Source organism: Psilocybe cubensis, chromosome 4, assembly GCF_017499595.1.
Source record: "Psilocybe cubensis strain MGC-MH-2018 chromosome 4, whole genome shotgun sequence".
Classification (NCBI taxonomy): Eukaryota; Fungi; Basidiomycota; class Agaricomycetes; order Agaricales; family Agrocybaceae; genus Psilocybe; species Psilocybe cubensis.
The window spans coordinates 1,406,585-1,428,008 of record NC_063002.1 but is presented as its reverse complement, the minus strand read 5'-3'; the positions used below and the strand labels follow the sequence as shown (position 1 = coordinate 1,428,008).

The 21,424-nt window shown below is 47.6% G+C and overlaps 9 protein-coding genes across 9 annotated transcripts; 3 read left to right on the top strand and 6 right to left on the bottom strand.

The window, feature by feature from the left end:
- Positions 1-28: 28 nt before the first annotated feature.
- On the bottom strand, positions 29-1,886 carry JR316_0004581 (Cytochrome P450 monooxygenase 151; the record flags this gene model as incomplete). The annotated part of the gene is made up of 11 exons (XM_047890345.1): positions 29-200; positions 254-390; positions 443-549; positions 605-776; positions 824-937; positions 994-1,120; positions 1,182-1,278; positions 1,331-1,414; positions 1,471-1,633; positions 1,683-1,811; positions 1,863-1,886. 11 exons carry the CDS (start codon positions 1,884-1,886, stop codon positions 29-31), a joined length of 1,326 nt encoding a protein of 441 aa, XP_047750106.1.
- Positions 1,887-2,638: 752 nt separating this feature from the next.
- On the top strand, positions 2,639-4,892 carry JR316_0004580 (Tyrosine-protein phosphatase CDC14-like protein; the record flags this gene model as incomplete). The annotated part of the gene is made up of 5 exons (XM_047890344.1): positions 2,639-2,679; positions 2,742-3,000; positions 3,070-3,162; positions 3,221-3,829; positions 3,882-4,892. 5 exons carry the CDS (start codon positions 2,639-2,641, stop codon positions 4,890-4,892), a joined length of 2,013 nt encoding a protein of 670 aa, XP_047750105.1.
- Positions 4,893-5,250: 358 nt separating this feature from the next.
- Positions 5,251-6,520, bottom strand: JR316_0004579 (Uroporphyrinogen decarboxylase; the record flags this gene model as incomplete). Its single annotated transcript, XM_047890343.1, has 4 exons — positions 5,251-5,715; positions 5,781-6,283; positions 6,339-6,398; positions 6,460-6,520. The coding sequence occupies 4 exons, from the start codon at positions 6,518-6,520 to the stop codon at positions 5,251-5,253; spliced, it is 1,089 nt and encodes a 362-aa protein (XP_047750104.1).
- Positions 6,521-6,762: 242 nt separating this feature from the next.
- On the top strand, positions 6,763-7,769 carry JR316_0004578 (uncharacterized protein; the record flags this gene model as incomplete). The annotated part of the gene is made up of 5 exons (XM_047890342.1): positions 6,763-6,797; positions 6,847-6,910; positions 6,963-7,087; positions 7,170-7,300; positions 7,381-7,769. The coding sequence occupies 5 exons, from the start codon at positions 6,763-6,765 to the stop codon at positions 7,767-7,769; spliced, it is 744 nt and encodes a 247-aa protein (XP_047750103.1).
- Positions 7,770-8,024: 255 nt separating this feature from the next.
- JR316_0004577 (Cytochrome P450 monooxygenase 208) lies at positions 8,025-10,340 on the bottom strand (the record flags this gene model as incomplete). Its single annotated transcript, XM_047890341.1, has 12 exons — positions 8,025-8,100; positions 8,154-8,283; positions 8,422-8,540; positions 8,594-8,675; positions 8,728-8,917; positions 8,986-8,999; positions 9,068-9,176; positions 9,236-9,351; positions 9,404-9,552; positions 9,607-9,931; positions 9,980-10,116; positions 10,324-10,340. 12 exons carry the CDS (start codon positions 10,338-10,340, stop codon positions 8,025-8,027), a joined length of 1,464 nt encoding a protein of 487 aa, XP_047750102.1.
- Positions 10,341-10,804: 464 nt separating this feature from the next.
- Positions 10,805-13,313, bottom strand: JR316_0004576 (uncharacterized protein; the record flags this gene model as incomplete). Its single annotated transcript, XM_047890340.1, has 17 exons — positions 10,805-10,819; positions 10,937-11,017; positions 11,085-11,208; positions 11,584-11,684; positions 11,737-11,776; positions 11,833-11,848; positions 12,052-12,164; positions 12,216-12,241; positions 12,297-12,314; positions 12,371-12,380; positions 12,442-12,499; positions 12,557-12,611; positions 12,663-12,686; positions 12,751-12,794; positions 12,854-12,864; positions 12,933-12,971; positions 13,219-13,313. The coding sequence occupies 17 exons, from the start codon at positions 13,311-13,313 to the stop codon at positions 10,805-10,807; spliced, it is 870 nt and encodes a 289-aa protein (XP_047750101.1).
- A 1,373-nt stretch (positions 13,314-14,686) lies between these two features.
- Positions 14,687-16,808, bottom strand: JR316_0004575 (Protein scd2/ral3; the record flags this gene model as incomplete). The annotated part of the gene is made up of 2 exons (XM_047890339.1): positions 14,687-16,421; positions 16,495-16,808. 2 exons carry the CDS (start codon positions 16,806-16,808, stop codon positions 14,687-14,689), a joined length of 2,049 nt encoding a protein of 682 aa, XP_047750100.1.
- A 428-nt stretch (positions 16,809-17,236) lies between these two features.
- Positions 17,237-20,282, top strand: JR316_0004574 (General negative regulator of transcription subunit 3; the record flags this gene model as incomplete). Its single annotated transcript, XM_047890338.1, has 11 exons — positions 17,237-17,258; positions 17,316-17,548; positions 17,782-18,171; positions 18,228-18,348; positions 18,397-18,504; positions 18,627-19,127; positions 19,176-19,222; positions 19,282-19,663; positions 19,720-19,804; positions 19,868-20,020; positions 20,078-20,282. The coding sequence occupies 11 exons, from the start codon at positions 17,237-17,239 to the stop codon at positions 20,280-20,282; spliced, it is 2,247 nt and encodes a 748-aa protein (XP_047750099.1).
- A 186-nt stretch (positions 20,283-20,468) lies between these two features.
- Positions 20,469-21,306, bottom strand: JR316_0004573 (54S ribosomal protein L12, mitochondrial; the record flags this gene model as incomplete). Its single annotated transcript, XM_047890337.1, has 6 exons — positions 20,469-20,585; positions 20,647-20,763; positions 20,816-20,908; positions 20,966-21,140; positions 21,197-21,249; positions 21,301-21,306. 6 exons carry the CDS (start codon positions 21,304-21,306, stop codon positions 20,469-20,471), a joined length of 561 nt encoding a protein of 186 aa, XP_047750098.1.
- Positions 21,307-21,424: the final 118 nt, after the last annotated feature.

The window sequence follows — 21,424 nt, the reverse complement described above, 5'->3', positions numbered from 1 at the left end:
GCGTTCACGCGCATAGTACGTGACCAGTTCAGGCTTGACGCCTCCTGAACATCAGCTCAGCGGTCATATTGGGAATACAACCTGCTGACATCCACCAATTCTCTGGCCTTTGCTTTTCCTTAACCAATTTGACATCATAATTCAAAAGAACATGCGCAAGCATCGTCTTGAGTTCGTTTACCGCGAAGAAACGGCCCGGACTAGAGTTATGATCAACAACCCGATTTTACGAAAGCGCGTTTAGTAAACCTACCAGGCGTGCTTCCCTATTCCAAAGACCCCGTAATCCAAACTGAGAGATATCATTTGGTGTTGCTTGCTTTCGCCCTCCTTATCTCTCAGTTCCGCAAACCGGAATCCTTGGAATTCTGACGGATTGTCATACTTGCTCTACAAGTCACGTCAGTGGCTTGGAGTGAATAACATCACAGTCCGTTTTTACCTCATCCATGTGTGTAGCACTGGTTGCAAAGCCCAAATGTGTCCCGGCAGGAACGGTGATTCCATTAGAAAACGTAAAATCTTTCATTGCTACACGTCTCATCATCACTGGGTATCCAAATAAGTTAGTGCATATGAGGATAATGCGAGTGAGAGCACTTACGGCCGCTAGCAGCAATACGTTGAGATTCTTTAATAAAGCTGTCAACCTTATGCATATTCACAGTAGACACTTTTGTCCACCCTTCAGTAGCTATTATGGATTCTATTTCCTCCCGCAAAGGTTTAACATATTCTGGGTAGGTGGCTAGGTCGTAAAGAATATGGGTGAAAGCCTGCAGTCATATCAGTAAAAACCCAGTAATATAAAAAAGGTACGGACCATGGACGTTGTGTGTATAGCCCCGAAATTGACAGAGAGCAGTCGAATGACCAAATCTCGTATATCCCGTTGTTCGCCTTCTGCCACATCGATCAACCAGCTAATCAGATTATTCTATGAAATTCGGATTAAAATTAACAACGCATAATAAGGTTCAATGACATTCTCACTGGTTTGTCAGGACGATCTTTGCCGTACTGAGTTTCTTTATCCAATTGCTCCTGAAATAGAGGTCCAGCAAGGGAAATCGCAGTTTCTATCCTTCGAGATGCTTTGGTTCGAAGTCTACCTATAACACTGCCCAAATTGAAGTAAATAATTAACAATGGATTTAATACTAGCAGTACATTGGACGCACGGTCTGAGGATTTTGGGAAACATATTGATAAATTGTGCACCGGCCACGACATCCAAAGTAAATTGCTCATTGAGCTCACGATATTCAGGATTTCGACCTAGAGACAGTTTTGGTCATGATTGTTTGGAGCAAATTATCCTTGTTCTTACAAAGAGGGAGCCCCACAAATACCCTATTGGATGTTCTGCAAACAATGCTAACAATTGTTTTATAAACAGGTATGGAGGCCCATTCTATGGGTTTGTCTACCATTAGTTCGCGGGTAATTCAAGTCCAATGCAAAACATACCGTCGCCTTTGCAGGGTACCAAGTCAGAGAAGCTGGATGCTATCTCATCTTTAATATCATTGAAGCGGGTTCCGAGATGTCTGGTTAACGGAGTCCGAACAACGCCTACGTGGTAGGGGTCAGTGCTGATTCTGGGGCTAATCATGTAATCAGACTGAGCGGTCTGTATTGGCTTCAGCGTTAGTGGATTTCGATGATTGACATGGTATAACCTCTGCAATTGCTGCTCTGGACGAGAGCTGTTCGTCAGACGCTTTTCGAATGTCATTGATCATATCTGGGCCTGTGATTACGACCATCCATTTTGACATCATCGACACTTTGAAGGCACCCCCGTAGTACTGGTCGTTCAATGATGAACACACATTCGAATAGAGCAAGGAAGGGGGAACCTTAGAATAACCATCATGAATCATTTCATGTCCGATCTTGGGAAACTGGAAAGCGTCGAAATAAGAGAGCAGAATCCCGGGTGATCCAATCGTTGGGATGTGTTTCAACTCCAACATAATAAGACATAGAAACAAATTATCAGGATGGCAATATCAATACCTGATATGTCGTCGCATTCCACCAGAGATAAATCAGGTAGCCTAGAAAAATAGGTGCAAGCGCTGAGAGAAACGGTGTATCAGTGGAAAAATCCATGCTGCAGCTGGGGGTTTATCGAGACAATATCGAGACTACAATGGCCTGATCATGATTTATATGCGTGTAATGAATCATTTGACAACAGAAACGTAAGATATGCAGGGTTTTGCACTCGAAAGGAACGGATTAAGTAGCCGACCCATACTATGCGATGACAAGCGCTCATATGGATACCTTTGGGATTTTGCTGGAGAGTGATAGACTTGTGACCGGTCTTTGCAATCGGCAAGCCACACGGTAGATAACGGTCAAAAAGGTATAGAGACAATAACGAGATCGTCAGCTCAGAGCTGCCAATGGGGAATGATATGATATGGCATAAACCTTGATTTGGGAGATGAGCCTGAGGCCAGGACGAGGGGAAAGAGTAAACATTGACCATCACGTGATGTTGATCTGTTCGTGAACGTGGGTTGGTGCGAGGCTTGCAACTTGACCGCAACCTTCTCCAACAAACAACCTCGTTCACCTATATCCAACACGGACGCGTCTAATCCTCCAATATTTTCTCTTATCAATGGCTCCCAACTGCGAGCCACTCTGTGTCTTTGGTGACAGGTATTTTTCCGCCTTCAGGTCCAATTTATCAGGTCCAACAAAGTTCAACACAATATTTTCAGGCTTTATTTCACCACTTTTCCCCATCCTCCTCCGCCGCCGCACGCTCTCAACAAGCAGGACTCGGAACATGGCAATCAGCCGCGCATTCGCTCACGGCCGAAGGGCAGCTCTTCTGCAAGCACTTCTGACCATTATGCATCCTACTACTATTTCACGATCGACGACCAGCTTCTCTATCTATCCTTCTTTCAAGACTGGGGCCCTCTGAATCTTGCCATGGTATACAAGGCGTGCATCCTCATACATGAACTCCTCGAGGTAAGGCGCGATAACCATCCATGCATCCTCCTCGTGCCACTCACGTGCGGCAACTTTATTGTTTTCCAGGATAAGGATTTGGCCTCGCATAGATTGGTCCTCTACTCATCGGATGACCCTAAGAGAAAGGCTAACGCTGCTCTTCTTATGGCATTATATGTGGTAATTTGCCTGCCTCGTGCCTCGTGTATTTCTATGGTTCACAGATAGTGCCATGTAGATGATTGTGCAACGTCGAGCACCATGGGAAGCCTTCCATCCAATAGCGGAACTAGAGTTCATGCCATTCCGAGACGCAGGGCGTGGTCCTTCTGACTTCAATTTGAGTATACAAGACTGTCTCTGGGGACTATGGAAGGCTATGCAACACGGCTTATGCGACATGAACGAATTTAGTGTGGAAGATTACGAATATTACGAAAAGGTGGAAAATGGTGACTGGAATTGGTTAACACCAAACTTCATTGCTTTCGCATCACCCGTCGATACCAACTGGATAAAACGCGAGAAAGAAGCCAAAGAAAGTACCAATTCCTCCAATCCCGGTTCCATCTCCCGTACCCCTTCCTCATCTGGGTCCAATCTAGCTCTTCAGCGAAAACTTCCCACACCTTACCTCAACTGCTTGGACTACTTCGAAAAGCGAAATATCAAACTCGTCGTGCGGTTAAATACCGAACTTTATGACCGGAATACCTTTTTGGACCGGGGAATTGATCATATGGAGCTTTACTTTGATGATGGGACGAATCCCACAGATGAAATTGTGCGGACCTTCTTGGACGTCGCCGATCGCATTGTAGAAAGTGGTGGAGTAGTTGCCGTTCATGTATGCTTCACTTACTACTTTCTTTATTTTCAAACTTATTGTTTCTTTACAGTGTAAAGCAGGGCTTGGAAGAACGGGTACCCTCATCGGCGCTTATCTGATATGGAAATACGGATTCACAGCCAATGAAGCCATAGCCTTTATGCGTATAGTACGACCTGGTACTGTTGTGGGACCCCAACAACAATACATGTACCTCAAACAATTAGAATGGGCGAAATGGGCTGCTGTAGACGAAATCAAGAAAGCTCAAGCTCAGGCGCAGGCTGCCACTTCACCAGTACCTATCCCTATCGTTACTCCTGCGACACCTCCTGCAGAAGCCGATGATGATGCGGTCATGCAGACAACTCCAAAATCGCAGAAAATAGCGCTACCGCCAGTGACACCCAGTCGTCATGTTGCTGCCGCTGCTGCGCAGGCCAAGGCAATTGCACCTCCAGGACAGCCTCGTAAGACACCAAACGCGAAGCGTGTCGCTCAAGATTCCGATGACGAAGATGAAGACGAATCGTCTGACGTTCTGCCGGCACTGGGTATCGCTCCACCGACGCGCAAAGTGAAGACCGTACCTTCACGGGGTGTTACTGCCTCTGATCAGCGTCCATCGCGTGTCACACGATCAACAGCAAACGCATCTGTTATTCAAAAGGCTGGGACAGGGGCAGCCGCCCCGGATTCGCCGATCAAAGCATCCCGTCAAGGTCCCAACAAAATACCGAGACTAGCTACAACGAAGACTACCTCAGCAGCGAGGGCATTAGCTGCTGCGAATGTACAACAAATTCAACCTAGAACGTTGCGTAACAACGCCAATGCGGTCCCTCCTACTCCCTCTCGCCTACCAACCCTTGCAGGCAAACGAGCGCATACCCAGAATTCTTCTTCCTTGACCGATGTTGCAGCTATCAAGCCCAGCGCTGACAAGAAAGCCAATGCTGAGGGATGGGTACCTAACAACGTAGCTTCTGTTGTAGTACCTGCTTCCAAATCCGAGCGTCCCGGCTTGAGAAGCGTCCGACGCAGGCGAAGTAGCTTCAGTGCTGCTGACGTTGTGGCATAAATGCCCATTGTATTGTATATCTCTTTTCCCCTCATCGGTCATTGTTTTGGTTATAGCTAAGAAAGTTCTCTCAGGTTTATATTCGTTATATTTTCCAACTTGTTATCCATCCCACTGTTATGTGCATCTCCACTATTCCCCAACCTGCCATGTTATAGTACTGTTTCTATTCATATCATGACATCTATCTATTGTACAATGATTTCTCTCCCAGTATTCCACGTCAATGAACCCTTACACGTTCCCTTGCAAATCAATGCGACCCATCGCGTCTATTGCTTTTCTAATCGTTTCTTTTGGCTAAGTAAAACATTTAAAATTTACATAAATATTCGCATCGTTTTCTAATTTTCCAGAACTATAGAGCAGAATACTTCTGAACACACTCGAAGAACCATCGTAGATCTTCGGGGTCGACTCCAGGGGTGATACCATGGCCCAGATTCGCAATCCATCCACCTTTACCTGCGCGGAAGCCTTCGGCCATCCTCTTGACTGCAGCTTCTATCGCATCCCTTCCACCGTAAAGTACATTCGGGTCCATGTTACCTTGCAAGGCCACTTTGTCTCCCACTATCCGTCGAGCCTCGACTGGGTCAATAAGCCAGTCAAGTCCGAGTACGTCATAACCAGCGTTCTGGGCAAGATGTCCAAGAGCGTAGTTAGCACCCTTTGCGAACAAGGTCATAGGAACAACGGGGAGGTTCTCCTCTGATAGGCGGCGTTTAACATTGCTGGATATATGTTTTAGGGTGGGGTATGAAAATTGGTTGAAATCGTATGGCGAAAGCTCTCCAGCCCAAGAATCAAACACTTGTAGCAGCTGTTTGGTAGTGGAATGTGAATATGAATAAAACAACAAGAGGTAGAAAAACGAAAACCACGCGCCTGAGCACCCGCTTTCACCTGTCCGACCAAAAAATCGACGCAGACGTCTGCGATCCGCAGGAGGAGCGCCTTGGATTCTTCTGGGTATTTGAACAGCCAGGTTTTGGCCTTTTGAAGTGTTTTGCTGCCGCCGCCCTCGATCATGTACGCGAACAGAGTCCACGGGGCGCCACAAAATCCAATCAGAGGCACCTCGCCGTTCAACGCGATCCTGGTCTCGGTGATCGCGCGGAAAACGTAACCGAGTTCTTTCTCGACATCGACGGTCTTGTTGAGCTTGCTGATGTCTGCTGGAGTGACGAGCGGGTCGGGGAACTGGGGCCCAGGGTTCATGAGCACCTCCATGCCCATTGCCTGTGGGACGACGAGGATGTCGCTGAAGATGATCGATGCGTCGACCAGCCCCGAGTACCTGCGGATGGGCTGCACAGTGACTTCGGTCGCGAGCGCTGGTGTGCGGCAGACTTCGAAGAACTCGTGCGATTCGCGTACTTTGCGGAATTCTGTGTATATGTTAAGAGGTGCGATTTTGAGATCTGAGAGCGTAATAATACAGACCAGGAAGATATCTGCCTGCCTGACGCATGACCCATACGGGCGCGCGCTCGGTGTGCTCTCCTGTAGAATAATTTCTTGAGATCAAAGTTATCAGATATGAGTTGCAGAGACTCTGACAAACCTCGAGCGGCGCGTAGTAGTAGATCGTTCTTGAGAGGAGGGAAGTCAACAGCAGAAGACATGGTCTCGGCGAGGTACTCTGACGCCGTTACACGGTTTTATAGTTTTATATACGCAATGGGCACGATTCCACGTTGTTTGTGAAAAAGCAAGCCGGCAAAGATGGGGAATGTGGTTAAGCGGGGAGTCGGGTTGTCGGGTGTGCGATGGATGCACCAGATCGCGCGGTTATTTTGATCTAATCTTATCGCTCTCATGATTAACAGTTCGTCCGCTGCCGCCACTCCTTCATTCATCCACTCTTATGCCCATCGACACCCCAGCGGCTCTTGTGGACGAGTAAGCCCAATCACTAATACCACTTTGTTTTGTCTCTCACTCTCATCAGGTTTAAGAAAACGGGAGAGTTCGAACGTCTGCGCCGAGAACTGCTCGCCCAGTTTCAACAAGATGTACGGTTTTGCGCTGTCTGTCTGCACGGAATCGACAAATAATGTCTTCTAGGAATCATACCCGAGCTTTAAAGAGGGAATTGAGCGTATTGCGCGCAAGCGAATGACTAATGATCAGGGCATGCACTTCCAGACCGTCGCGGGGGCTCTCCACGAGCTCAACCAAGAAGTGCAGAGGTGAAACTATTCCTCGATAAAGCGGTACAGCTGCCAGACCTCGCATCGAACCATACTGACTTTCCCGCCCAAATCTCACCAGATACCCGATAATTGAACGTGCCGTGGCGAATGTTCAGCCTAACGCGCCCATACTGGAGAGTATGCAACAGACGCTGCAAAAAATCCTTAACGACGAGAAGAACCCTGGTTCCGCACAGTCCGCACCGAAAGGTTCGTAGCCGTCGTTACCGATGCCTATCTGACGTTTGCCTTGACCCACGGAACACTTAAACTCAACTAATCACCCATAGTTGCGCAAAACGGAACAACGACAAGTACAGAAGCCGCTCTAACTGCTGAAACTAAGCCGGAGAACACTGCGCAAGATCAGGTAGACGGAGAGACTAAGGCTGCCGATACAGCACCTATGGTTACCGCTGTTTCCGAGCCGCTGAATTCTGAAGCTCCCGCTGAAACACCTACGAATGCTGCCGATAACCTTGATGTTACTACCCAAAACACGTCCAGTAGTAAAGAAACAAATGACCCCCCTATTGCCCTTCCCGAGCCTAATGTTATGAACTCGGAAACTTCCTCTGGTGTCGTTAGCGCCGAAAAATCTAACGTTAGCATGGTCGTCGATGACCAGCCAGAATCGACAACGAAGGACATTGAGATGGAGGATGTTCAACCGTCATGATCAAGTCAGCAGCTAACCTCATGCAAATATTGAAGCACAGACGGAAAACTCTCTATTTCGCACCCATATTACACATTCCAGCAATTCCCTGTACATCTAGATAGCAGCAATACCCCACAAAAAAAATCGAAAAAAGTCATATCTACAGGCGTCACCGTGCCTGCAAGGGACAATACAAAATAAGGGAGGGTATACGTGATATGAGATAAAGCGCAAGATATTGAATAAAGATACTAATAAAAGGAGGGAGTGGTTTTATGGCTCTGCGAGTATGAGCGAGACGGCCTTTTCTGAGCGCGGTTTGATACTGCACTTGAATGGCTCTGGGTGGCTGTTGAATAATGTCAACAATAATGAAATAAATACAGAAGAACAAAAATTCACCTTATCGTCCCAGTTGTGTTCCCGTGAACGGGTTCAATGACCACACCGTTCTCAACACATTTGGACACATTGAACACTGCCAAGGACATGACGCAAGATATAAAAACGGAGGCGTCTGCAAGGTGAAGCCCTATTCAAATGCAATTTAGAGAAGATTATACGCTGATAGAACCAGAGTAACACCGCGCACCTGGGCATATTCTTTGGGATCATTGGAAGCATGATAAGCAGTGAGCCAAGAGACAGAAGGGATGAACTTGCCTTCTACCAAACCCAAAGCAGAACTCCCGTGGGTCTGGCTCTGGTACCCTTCCTTTCGCGGGCAAAAATCGCTCCGGGTTGAATTCGAACGGGTTGCTGTACACTCTAGGATCATGCGCGAATTTCCTAACGAGAGTATTCTAGATGTACAATTCATTATGTGTTATAATGACACTCACCAGATATTAGGGATGACCAAAGCGCCCTTGGGAATGAAATAGCCTTCGTGGATATCGTCTTGCATCAGTCGATGGGGGACCGCTACATAGCTGTTTTCAGAGAATATTAAAAAAGGTGGAACTGAAAATTGTACCAGTGGGGACGACTGTATGCCATCTCAAGACTTCCAAAAAGAGGGCGTTGTTGTAGGGGAGGTTAGGCCGATCTTCAAAATTTGGCAAACGTTCGTTTCCAACGACCGTATCAATTTCTGATTGAGCTTTCTTCATAGCCTCTGGATACAGAGCTAAAGCTAGGAAAAACGAATTGACCATAGAAACAGTCTACAACGACCCAAATCGTGAGAATCCCGACGTAAAATAGGCTGAAAAAATAGGATTGCATGACGTACCGTATCAGCAGCGCCTATTGATCCGATGAGGGAGACGAATGTAAATCCTCGAGTAATCCTGGTAAAATGGAACTTTACAAACCGGAGTACAAACTGGCGGCGCTCCATTTGATGTCAAATTCTTCTTGAGCTGAGAGGCACTTTCCTTCCAATAGCGTTGAGGTGAAGGAAACTTGAGCAGTTCCAGATGCCTGAGATAAAAGATAGAATCAAGATTGGGTATTGGTAGGGAAAATAAACGTGATATTACCATTTGTTGCTTGACGAAATTGTGGGGTCCATCGACCATCTCAGAGAGCGTAGCAGACCACTGGTCTGCCTTGCGGCGGAATCCAGCTCCAGGGAACCATTTGGGAACATGACGCACTGCGTTGATATATGAGAATTTGAAGTTTGCCAAAAAAGGGGGGAAACACACAAGCTGGAATTAAATCTACCAGGAACCCACCGGGAGCGGTGGACAAAGAAAACTGCTCTGTAGCGAGGTCGGCGATTTCAACGAAAGGATCATGACACTCTTTGACCTCATATCCGTGCGATATTCTGAGGATCACTGCGCCTGCCGTTCTAAAATCGTGATAAATTAGCAGGAGAATAATTTGAAGCAGAATAGATGCGTACATGCGGACCTGAGCCGACAAGTCGTCTGGCTTGATGAGAAGGCGGCGTAGGAATCTCCGAGCTTCGAGCTCCCCGGCTGGGTAGAAACGCTTTACTGCTGACTGGCTCCCAATCAAGCTATGGAAAAGACGCCTGTAGCGGCGGAAGCGGTCACCGTAGGGCAAAAGAACCATAGTATTTTTCCAGCCGACAAGCTCACCGCCCATCTGGAGAACGGGTCTGTCAGAGTAGATGGCGCTTTTCTTGTCCAACATGTCGCGTGCAACCTTTGCAGAATTGAGGATAATAACTGGTTGACCAAGGACAGTAACGGAACAAATATCACCTATGACCTGATAAGATGAGGTCAGAGGGAAAAAGAAAAGGAGCGCACCCCAAGTTTCACCCCATTGGGCAAAAGTGAGCCACTCTTTATCAGAGGGCATATCGAGAATATTGCCGACCAGCGGGAGACCCTTTGGACCTGGGGGCAGAGAGGGTCTTTTGGTGGCAGCCTGACGGAGGAAGAGCCTGCAAATAAATAAAAGAATAAAGAGGAGGAGAAGGAGGAAGGCCATGGATGGGGGGAATATAAAATACGGAGGATGGATGTCGATGAGGGTTTAAGTAAATTATGAGCAAGGGACCAACAGGATAGGATCAGACCCGATTGGGAGAAGGACAAGACAAGTCCGCGGTTGAGGAGTTCTGTTGCTGCTTATGGCATGGCGCACACACGAGGCAGCGACAGACATCACTTTTGTTTTCAACTAGGCAGCCAGATGTTTCCTTCAGGACCGCCCTCTGCGCGCACACAGATCGATGCAGATCCCATGTAGAAATCGTCCAAAAGCACCCACGAGAATCTGCATTTAGCAGGCGCCCTTCTCGCCTGTCTGTGCTGCACAGAAATGCGTCCACAGCGAGATTTGCAAGAAGCGGCCCATCAACGCTACACCTGTCCTCATCAGGCACCAGCATCGCGCTCTCCGGCACAAGAGCCACCGCGCCAGATAGCCCAATACAATATCGACGGACAGGGGTCGAGCGTTCTGGAAAATTGTCTAGTTCAGAGTTGAGACTGGTGTTGGTTCATGTCCACTGACAACTGACAGAGCAAGTTGAACGTGTGATCTGCAACTTCCAAATCAGGCCATTCGAGCGTCTACTGCTGCTATTTTCATTTTCAGTCCATACATCGCTACACACTCCATTTGCCCTAATATTCCATCCGCTATATAAATACATCAAGAATCGATTGCTCCAGTCCTCTAGAATGACTTTTCTGTCGCCGCAGACTAACCATTCACTCAGATATATCATCTTTTCAATCAAACCTACCACCACTCACCCCAGGCTCTGCCATATCCATGCCGTGTTCACGGTTGTAATCGTGCATCGTATCGATCTTGATCGATATATTTGTCGACCTCTAGGAAACAATCAGAAAATCCCCGCCTCCCTTGACAGTAAAATGAATCTGCAGGATTAGCCCGTACCGCTGAGTTGGGGTTACGCTGCCCACTCTTTGCAAGACTCTGCAGGGAAAACGATAGTTCGTCGCTATCTTCGCCGAGCTTTCTGATGCTTTCGCGCGCGTTCAGTGTAGCCAGCACAGAGTTGCTGTATACTGAACAGGAATTAAGCTGGACCCTAACAGTCGGCAAGTTCCATTTGACTTACGGCGACCAAGAGAGAAGTAGAACGCAACATAAATGAGTGTATTACCAGAGGCAAGTATCTTGGAGCGCGTGAGATAACGATGCAAAATCAGGACATATGAAAAACTTACAGAGACAAGCGAAGCAACGGCACAGATGCTGGTCAACAGTCCAGTGCTGACAGTGAACGCTATCTAAGAGAAGGGGTCCATTAAATACACAGCATCGTCCGAATATCGGACATCCAGCCTACCAATTTGCTGATCATGGTGTCTGATCTATGTCCAATATTAAGCTTAACGTGTACCACGGGCAAAAAAGAAGCTACAAAACTTACTTCTTGAAGCCAGTTCGTGAACTATGCAAGAAGAAGAACAGAGCCGCGGCGATGACCACATCGGCGACTGCCCCTAGCAAATTAACTGCCATAGAAAGTCCCTGTCGAGACGATTATAGCTGACATTAAACATATTTAAACAGTAAAAGTGACCTTCAATTCGCCCAGCTCAACCCATGTGTGCAACTTCATGCTGTAGTATGGTAATGTAATGAGACATAGCGCATTCATTCAGGACGAAAGACTTACGATTGCACAGTGAAAGCTAGGAGCCCAACAATTTTCTCAGATAACCTCAATGTACCCATGTGGTAGAAGCATACCGACGGAACAACCTTGTCAAATAATCAATCTGCAGTCGAAGGCGCCCCGAAGGAAAACAGATATTTACCAAAGCACGCAAGAACCAGTGAGCTCTGTCGGCAATGGTTTAGTACAGATACCCGCGGTAATACAAAAACCACGTACCACAGCTAGCGTCAGTGGAACGTTGTGATCGCTGACTGTAAAACTCTTCAATAACATGCATGACTCGCATCGCAGACAGACACCAACGTTTCCATACACGCAGCGTGAGGAAGCTGATGCAAGGCATTAGGAATAATGTCAATAGTTAAAAGTGGACTACTCACCCTTGAACCAACAACCCAATGAGTCCCTAAGATGAACGCCGTGAGAAGAAAAAAGAAAACCCGCCATCATGGTAGACATACATTGAACAGTACTTCAAGCTTTCACAGCGATATCATGTTAAGAAACATGGCTTAGAAAAAAGACGAGAGCTTACCAGGACACTCCTGGAATTATACCAGTGTTAATAGTCTCACTACCACGACGTAGGGAACAAAAACAACGTACCACACTATATCCCCAAGGGTATTTGGATTGTTGTAGTTGGTGATAACGTAATAATATACTTGGAAATTTTCAGTTACAAGTCCCAAATATGGCAAAAAAATCATGACAAACTGACCAGTATGAGAGATGAGCACTTGGTGAACCGTTTCAAAGAACCATACGGCCCCAACCTAGACACTTGTAGACCTAAAGAAGCGGACACAGATCATAGTAGGACCTACGAGTGTTTTGATGTACCAGACATCCTGTCAGACGATAAAATAAAATCGCAAATCAACAAAAAGGCAGAAACAGGCGAGGGAAACCTACTTGACGATACTTGATGAAATAGTACGTCGCTTGCACGAAAGAGACTGCGAGACAAGGGGAAAGGTCGACAAATCGATAAGAGCAGAGAGGAGAACAAACGCACCTCCGTAGAGCCTAACCAGATAGGAGTCAACTGTCAGCCGAGGAAAAATACATGAAAATTTGATGGAGTGAATACATACACACCAGCCGCTACAACGCCAATATAAGCCGCTCCGAAACTACATCAATGTATCAGCTTTGGAAGAACACGGAGAATCCAACAAAAAACGACCAACGTTGTGTTGATAGCTGTCGGCGTTGCCATACTTTCAGGAGATGGTATTAGCTCTCGACCTGAAGAGAAGAGGACGAAGGGTCAAAACGCGAGCTCTGTTTCTCTAGACACGGTCTTAAAGAAAGCGGGAGAGTACAAGGAAGCGCAGGGAATCAGTCAAGATTCTGGCTACACCCCTTGGGCATACGTACTTCGCACAGAGTCCATACGCATGCGCCTCTGGGCAGGGAAGGATGAGATCATCCTTCCACTCGGAGAATCTTCCAAAGCACGGGTCGGTGGACATTGTCGGCCATAGGCTATGGGCTAAGGAAGCCCAAATTTACTAGAAATGGGTGTCGCCACTGCCATTCTCGCCGGAATGAAGTTCGCGCAACATTTTTAGCGTAGATCAAAAACGTAAAACCGCCCTGAGATGGATGCATCCTGATTCTCAATGGAAAAGGCCAGAGGTTTTCTCTAGGAATTCTTCAGCCACGCGCTTTGAAGGCCCTCTGATTGGGTTGTTACCTAACGGCGTTGTTCCGGTCATACCTCTGGCTGCACCTTTCATTCATCCGCAACGCCGTCACGGGGATGGATGGAAAGTTTTCATAGACTTGAAGTTGTATATGTACAATCCCGCGTCCAGTAGTGTTATCTTTGAAGGCTCTTATTTAAAGGAGTACAGGAAATCCTTCGAATGTTCGGTGTTGCGTGAACAAACTTCGAGGTTGCTCTTATAGCTGTAATGAGTACGTGGAAAGGAGGCATCTGTGGAAGTTCTAGTAGTTCCTGACGATTCAAAATGTGCACTGGAGGATAGCTGTCGTGAAAGCTATCCGTGGAAAGTCACTTCTAGTCCGAAAGCCAATTGGTGACGACAGCATAACACGCGTTGTCGTCGAAGAAAGCACTAGCTCGACGCGTTGCATGTAAGGTGTTCGCGAATTTCTAGGACATTGGACTGTATTGTTGTTGGAAGAGGTTTCTTTTTCGTCGAAGGTGGATATCAGTAAATGCCGCTTGTTCGACTTCTGTGGACCGTGCAAATCTTGGAATGCGATTGCACGTGCGTCCGTGTCTCGAGAGAAAATGAAGTAGCAAACCAGAACATTGTGTATGTAAAGCTTGCAGATATAGTTTTGTGACCATGTTAGTGAAAGTTAGCTTTAGATTGCTTTTAGTTCGTGGTGGAGGTCAATGACCAAGGTTGAGCAGCATGGCTTGGCTGGTGTCGTGACTCGTGACCCCTAAGTGAACTGATACCATCTATTGGGTTGTGTTTGATTGACGTTCGGGTTGGAAGCTCGACAGAGCAATAAAGAGTATATCATCAAGTTGTGTCTTCTGTCGAAAGAAATTTCAAGGAACAAATAGAATACAAGAATGGTTCACCCTATTTTCATACAAATTACTATGCATACGAGCCTAATACAAACATCCTCATGTCGTACAGTGAGAAGAAACATTACTTAGCAGTAGTTGCCACCATCAAAAATAAAGTACATAAAACAAAAGTCTGATAGAGATGGAGTAGTATGCCATGCCAAAAAGAAAAACAAGAAAAAAAAAGAGAAACCAAAGAGAACGAACTGTGTCCCGGATGCAAGGGAATTGCAACTAAAGGCGAAAAAAGATATACCAAGCAACGGTCATCATCGACTCTCGCTAGACCTATCAATCGGCATAAAGGACGTGCTTATCTGTCCCTTCCATCCAGGCTCGTAGCTCTTCATCGGAATCGAGACCAACGAACGTATTCGTCATGCTATCACGATATCTCAGATTACCAACTTCGCCTCCCAGCCGTGCTTGTACCTTATCCATCAGCTCAGCATGCGTCACCTTGGGATGAACTCGAATGGCAATCAAATCGTCGGCGACACGATCGAAGATCTTGATCTTCACAAAGGCAGTCTGAGGATTGGAGGCTGATATCGGTGGTGTGTTTAGGTTGCCAGCGTTGGAATGGGAGCGTGAACGCGACGACGCTGATTGGGATGCTTGTGAGGTTCGGTATGATTCTGTCGATGGCGTCATGTCGGATGGCTGATACCCATTGTCGTTCCATCGTGAGTGTCCATTCGAATTGTGACCGTTCCTGCCAGGTTGCGGAGAACCGTTGCGCTGAAGCGGTGAATTGGAACGAGAGTTTGACTGATAGCTTGAGTTTGTATTGTTGAACGATGACGAAGAACCTGACCGCTGATGGTTTTGAGCATGGGCGTGAAGACGTAGATTGTCGTCGGGATGGCGCTGGTTACCCTGGTGGTAAGGATGTTTGTCATAATTTTTCCGCTGGGGAGATGGTGCGTATCCCTCATCTTCATATTCCGACCCATTGCTCACAGGGCGTTCTTGAATATTCAAACGATCCATTTGTTGCCGAACATCGTAATCATCGCGGTCGTAGGTATCATCACTAATCTGGTCTGTGTTAGAAAGCGCGTCGATTTCCTGTATTTCCTTTATTCGCGGCTCCCCTTCATTTTCCACGTCTCCCGGTTTCAGTGCCAAAAATCTTCGGACGACTAAATGTTCTAAAATGTACCTCCCCCCAGTTTTACCTAAGTTACAAAGGGAATGCACATAATCATCCAACTCAACTCTGCGGGTAGCTGTTAAAGTATCATCGACATCTTGTGCGGGACCAGGCATATATGGTAGTGTCCGCGGCTCAGGAGGCTCTCTGCCAGCTTCTCGAGGGAAAGTGTCCAAAAGAGACACCTGAAAGTCATAGAAATCATTGTACTGACGGAAGAGGATAAGCGTTTTTGAAGGAGGAAGCCTAGCTCCCGACAGGTTATAGGGCTGGAAAACGGCATCGATTCGGAACCAGTAATCCTCCATTTCGTAATGGAACGAAACGACATCAGCGGAGAGAAGAATACCTTCAGGCAAAGCATCTGGAGTGTCCGAGCGAGGATCCACCTGTGGGCTGTTCATTGTGGGTGGCTGGGAAGAGTATGGACTATTCTCAACAGGTTTGGCGGGTGCATCAATAACACCAAGTGCGATGCTATTTGCCTTGTAGGTAAGCATGGCCCGCTTCCAGTCTTCGACCTTTGGCAGCGCACCACTATCCATGAGAGCATCGATATCAACAACTGCCTGACCAGACGCGGGATCATGGATTTCAACAAATGCAACTGGAATTAGACCTGGCCGACCGAGACGACCGATGGGCTTTGCAACGAACCACTCGCGATTGGATTGTGCTACAACGGTGATCGGATCGCCGCGCTTGGCATCCAGTTCATCTGCTCGTTCTGCAGTAAAATCATGAAGGACTACAGCGTAGAACACTTGATGTCTGGGGCCCGACGGTGTTGGCGGAGGTTCTGATCGCGTGGTTGAAATTACTGGTGAACCGACCGACTTGATGGATGGCCCCGCCTGAGATATACGAGATCTTGTACAGAAAAGAAAGAAAGAAAGAAAATAAGTATGAGGTCTGGACAGACGAAAAGGCAGTATGTATTCACGGTGCGGCGCTTTTACCAAACTCCTCAAACATAGATCGCGGAACCAATCCACGCGCACCGGAGACTGGATTGTGTGCCTCATACCAAGCACCTGTGTCATCGACGTCTTTGAGAACATGAAAGAAGTCGCCTTTGACGAAAGAGAGCTCCTGGGGAGCCTGTGACCTGTAGGAGGAGAGAGCCCGGATGACTTTCTGAGGAGGCAGAATGGCAGAGGGTGGCTTTGAGACTGCTGGGAGAGGCACCGGGGTGGATATCTGGGGGCGCGAGGCGGACTCCCTGGCGCTGTTCAGGGACTTGCGAAGAGATTTCATCGCCGGAGAGGAAAGGAGAGAAACAGCGGACAAGTAGAGAAGGAAGCGTTGGCTGTGGAAATGAATAGCACAATGTCCGATTCCCTATCACTGTTATTATCGTCCACGTGACCACGAACAATAGACAACCATCTCCTAGCAAACTACTCCTCCACAAACACACTCGATCATTTATGTCCCTGTGCCCGTTGCCATCTGTCTCCCTGTATATCCACCGGCCCTGGAAACACATCTCAGAGAGGAAGAAGACATGTCTATGCGCGTCAAGACTCAAATTGAGGCCATTCAGTCGTTGGCTGATTAGGTAACACTCTAAGCCTCTTGCCAAACAAACAATTGCCTAAGCCACCACCGCCACCGTATTCTAAGTTCTACCCCAACGGCAACATATACATATCACATAGTCTTCTCTCGGACTACCATTCGCCATGGCTGCGAGAAAGCTGCAAAGTATGTTCTGCGCGTCCCTCCTTGCACCGAGCCTTTGCTGAATTATTTGTCTCTTAGCCGAAATTGACCGCACCCTCAAGAAAGTCGGCGAGGGCGTCGAGCTCTTTGAGAGCATATACGAGAAAATGCAGGCGTCGACAAATCAGACCCAGAAAGAGAAGTCTGAACTGGATCTTAAAACACAGATAAAGAAGCTTCAGCGGCTGCGTGACCAAATCAAGACCTGGGTTGCGAGCAATGATATCAAAGACAAGTCGGCGCTACTGGACAACAGAAAGCTGATCGAGACGGTGAGCCTTGCTTATGTTTAACAGCCTTTTATAAACATGTTTGGCGAACGGCCGCATGTTGGGGAGGGATGCAGTCCTCGTGTCTGGATTCTCTCTACATGCGGAATTTGGCTTGCGTGTATCTCCTTTTCTGATCTACAATGCTTGCCTTCCGTGCCTTGTTGCATATTCCTGCCCTTTTATTCCATTATCTTCCGTGGTTTAATTCTAATACATATATTCGCGATGAACAGCAAATGGAGAAATTCAAGGCTTGCGAGAAGGAGATGAAGACCAAGGCATTCTCTAAAGAAGGCCTAATACAAGCAGCCAAATTGGACCCGAAAGAACAAGAGAAAGAGGAGGCTATCTCTTGGGTGAATCACCAAGTCGAAGAGCTTCAGATGCAGGTGGAACAGGCAGAGGCAGAGGTGGAAGCTCTTCAAGGGACAGGGAAGAAGCGGAATAAAGGCGGTCAGAGCAATCTGGGCCGGCAAGAAGAACTTGAACATTTGAACGACAGACGGAAATGGCATATCAGCCGTCTAGAAATTGTTTTGAGAATGCTCAACAATGGCACTCTTGCTCTGGAAAAGGTCAATAGTCTAAAGGAAGACGTCGCGTATTTCGTGGAAAGCAATACGGTTCGTGCAAAGTTGTTCGGCTACTCTGGCGTAGTCTTGAATATTTTTTGAACCAGGACGAAGGCTTTGACGAAGATGAGGGCATATATGATGAGCTGAATCTGGACGAAGAAGAGGAGAAATTCGGCATCATTGCTGATGATGATGACAGCGAGGATTCTGACGATGCCAGCGAAGGTTCGTTCCTTTCTCCAATTTTACCGTCCTTTTCGTGACGTCTCGTAGATGTACCGCCTCGGCCTACAAAAAAACACGATGAGGAGAGTGTGACGAGCAGTAAACGAGATGATAGTCCGATACTGAAGAAAGCTTCAGTATCACTAAACTTGCGGAGTGCGTGCGGCACATACTTTGCTTCCTGTGCAATTTTACTAAAATACTCAATTAGAACAATCAATGGACAGTGCGTCGGTCCTTATAAGAGTGTTATACCTGTATCTGATGTTTCCTTTTAGCTAAACCTCCTCCAAATCTCAATTTATCCCAACAACCAATGGCAACAATCCTCAAGGCAGGCTTGCAGCAACAAACACCGGCACCTCGACCCGCGGCCCCTGCCGTTTTACCTCCAATACGCTATGCTGCTGCTGCTGCCGCCGCCGTAGCGCCTCCTCCCCCACCATCTGCCTCTTCCTCGTCACTGGCTGCCGCTTCGGTACCAGGCACACCTGCTGCATCCACTTCACATCCTCCTCCTCCGTCATCTACTGCACCCTCAATACCCATTGGATTGACGTCACTACCAGTTTCTCAGGAGCAGCATAGTGTCGCTGTATCATCACCGAGCTTGACTCAACTTTCAGTAACAAGTCCAATGCTATCATCGGCTGCATCAGCATCACAGCAACCCGATGGATCATTCTATTCTGGTCAGGAATCTCCGGCTCTATCAGAAGCGGTATCATCAAGCAAACTCGTTCCTTCATCACCGCAACAAAATATCACTTCATCCAAAGGTTTGTTAAGACATTCCGCCGGAGATCAGCCACTGATTTTGCTTGAAGATTCTGTTTCATCACCTATACTCTCCACCCAGTCCCCTAGTGTTGCTGTACGATGTCTTTTTTGTCCTCCTTAGTGATCCGATATACTTATCGTCGTTACTTATAGAACGCGGCGGTTCCGGAAGGCTCACAGCAGCCGCCAGCTCAGGCGCAGTCTAATGGATCCCAATCGCAACAACCCCCTCCGACTTCAGGTCCATCTCCGTTACCACAACAGCTGCAACAGTTTACTCAGCGACCTAAATCGCCTCCCCCTGTCTCAGTTCAGGTACACCAGCAGCCGATGTTCCCTCCTGGCGTCAAGGTTCCCCAGGCCGAGCAACAACCTGTGGGTGGCTCCGTCCCCACAGCTACGCAGCAGAACATCGGAGCGCAGCGACCTTCATCTGCAGCTCAATCCGTACCGCTACAACAACAACGTGCTCCTGCAGCGTTCCCCGGGTCTTTGTCGGATTTGGTTGTCTCCTTCGAAAACGTTAAGCAGAAAGGTTGGATTTAACAGTCGATGTATGTGCTTTATTTGACGGCAACAATTTTGATTTAGCGCTTCGTGCCAATAATCTTGACCAAGTACACAAGATGCTGGAAGGGGGATACGCGAACGCACCACAACCCCAGGACACCGAAAAGTGGGTCTTTTATTTTTTATATATTTTTGTTATCCCTGTCGCTTATCCCCTTTGTATTTCTAGGCCCAAATATTATGTTCCTCGTAATCCATTCCAGACGGCGCCATATTATCCTCAAGCACCTCATCCTTTGCTCCAAACTCCCGGAATCTTTACTCAGCTTGATGTTGAGACCCTCTTCTGGATTTTCTACTACCTTCCTGGAACATACCAGCAGTGAGTTTCGTGGGGATAGGCTACTTGTTGCAGATATTGATTAATTTTTTGAACCAGATACCTTGCTGCGAAGGAATTGAAACGCCAATCCTGGCGTTTCCACGTCAAGTACTTGACGTGGTTCCAACGACATTCTGAACCCCAGGCAATTACAGAAGAGTATGAACAAGGTGTTTATGTGTATTTCGACTGGGAGGGATCATGGTGCCAACGAAAGAAAAGCGATTTCCGATTCGAATACCGGTACCTTTCCGAGGATTGAGCTCGTTTTACTTACCTTATTCGTGTAATTACCAATCCGCAACTTGACACCCTAGTCAGTGCGCGCTTAGTCCACTCCTTTTCTATATCTTTGTATCCATATCTGCTTTTACTCGAAAATCACACTTTCGACAATATTAATTTTCATCGAAATTGTGGGGATGTGCATTAAATACTCATGGATATATTAGTCTAATTTGACAACAGCGCCAATGTCAGTGAACGCCTTTTTCAGCTTCTCGGCCTCGTCCTTGGACAGGTTCTCCTTCAATACTTTTGGTAGCGACTCGACGAATTTCTTGGCCTGCAGGTGAAAGCAATGAATAGGTAAGGTAGCCGGGAAAAAACGGGAATAAAAGACGTACATCCATCAGGGTCAAGTTGGGCACGAGAGCCTTGACCTCTCGGATGACCTTTGGCTTGGAGCCGGCGTCAAAGGACTCGAGCATCACATTGAAGACAGTCTTCTCCTTTGGCTTCTCCTACATTGAACGTCAGAACAATACGTGTCAGTGGAAGAGAAACGGAACATACAGCAGCAGGCTCGTCGGCGGCGGGGGCGGCAGCGGCGGCAGGCGCAGCAGCAGTAGCAGCGGGCATGGCGACCTCTTGTATGTTCAGACGGGCCTAGGTCAATGCATCAGTTGCAGGTATCCCATAGACTGGAGGGTCAATACCGCGCACCTTGAGCTGGGTGACGAGGTCGGACGCTTGGAGGAGTGTAAGGCCGGAAATGTCGTCAACAATACGTGTGATGAGTGGGTTTGCTGAGGCGGGGGGCGGGGGTGGTGTTGACGACGAGGGCTTCGTCTCGGAGGCTGTCGCGAGCCATCGCGAAGAGTTGGGTGTTCTCGCGTACCTGCAGAAAAGCAAAGTTATGTGTTTGTCGGCGACAATACAGCAGCAAGGACATACCGAGAGAAAGGTGCTGGTCGCGAGAGGGCTCTGAGGACTGGAGAACAACGGCTCTGGGGGGTTGGGTGTCAGCGACGGTGGACTGGAGGCAGCGAAGAACTCACGGCCATGTCTATAGGAATAACGCGACTTTGCTCAACCGCCGACTAACGAAATTTGTGATTTTGTTTTTGCGTGTTGTCACGTCCAATTCAAGCCCCGACTGTGGGAGCTTGGACTTGTAATATT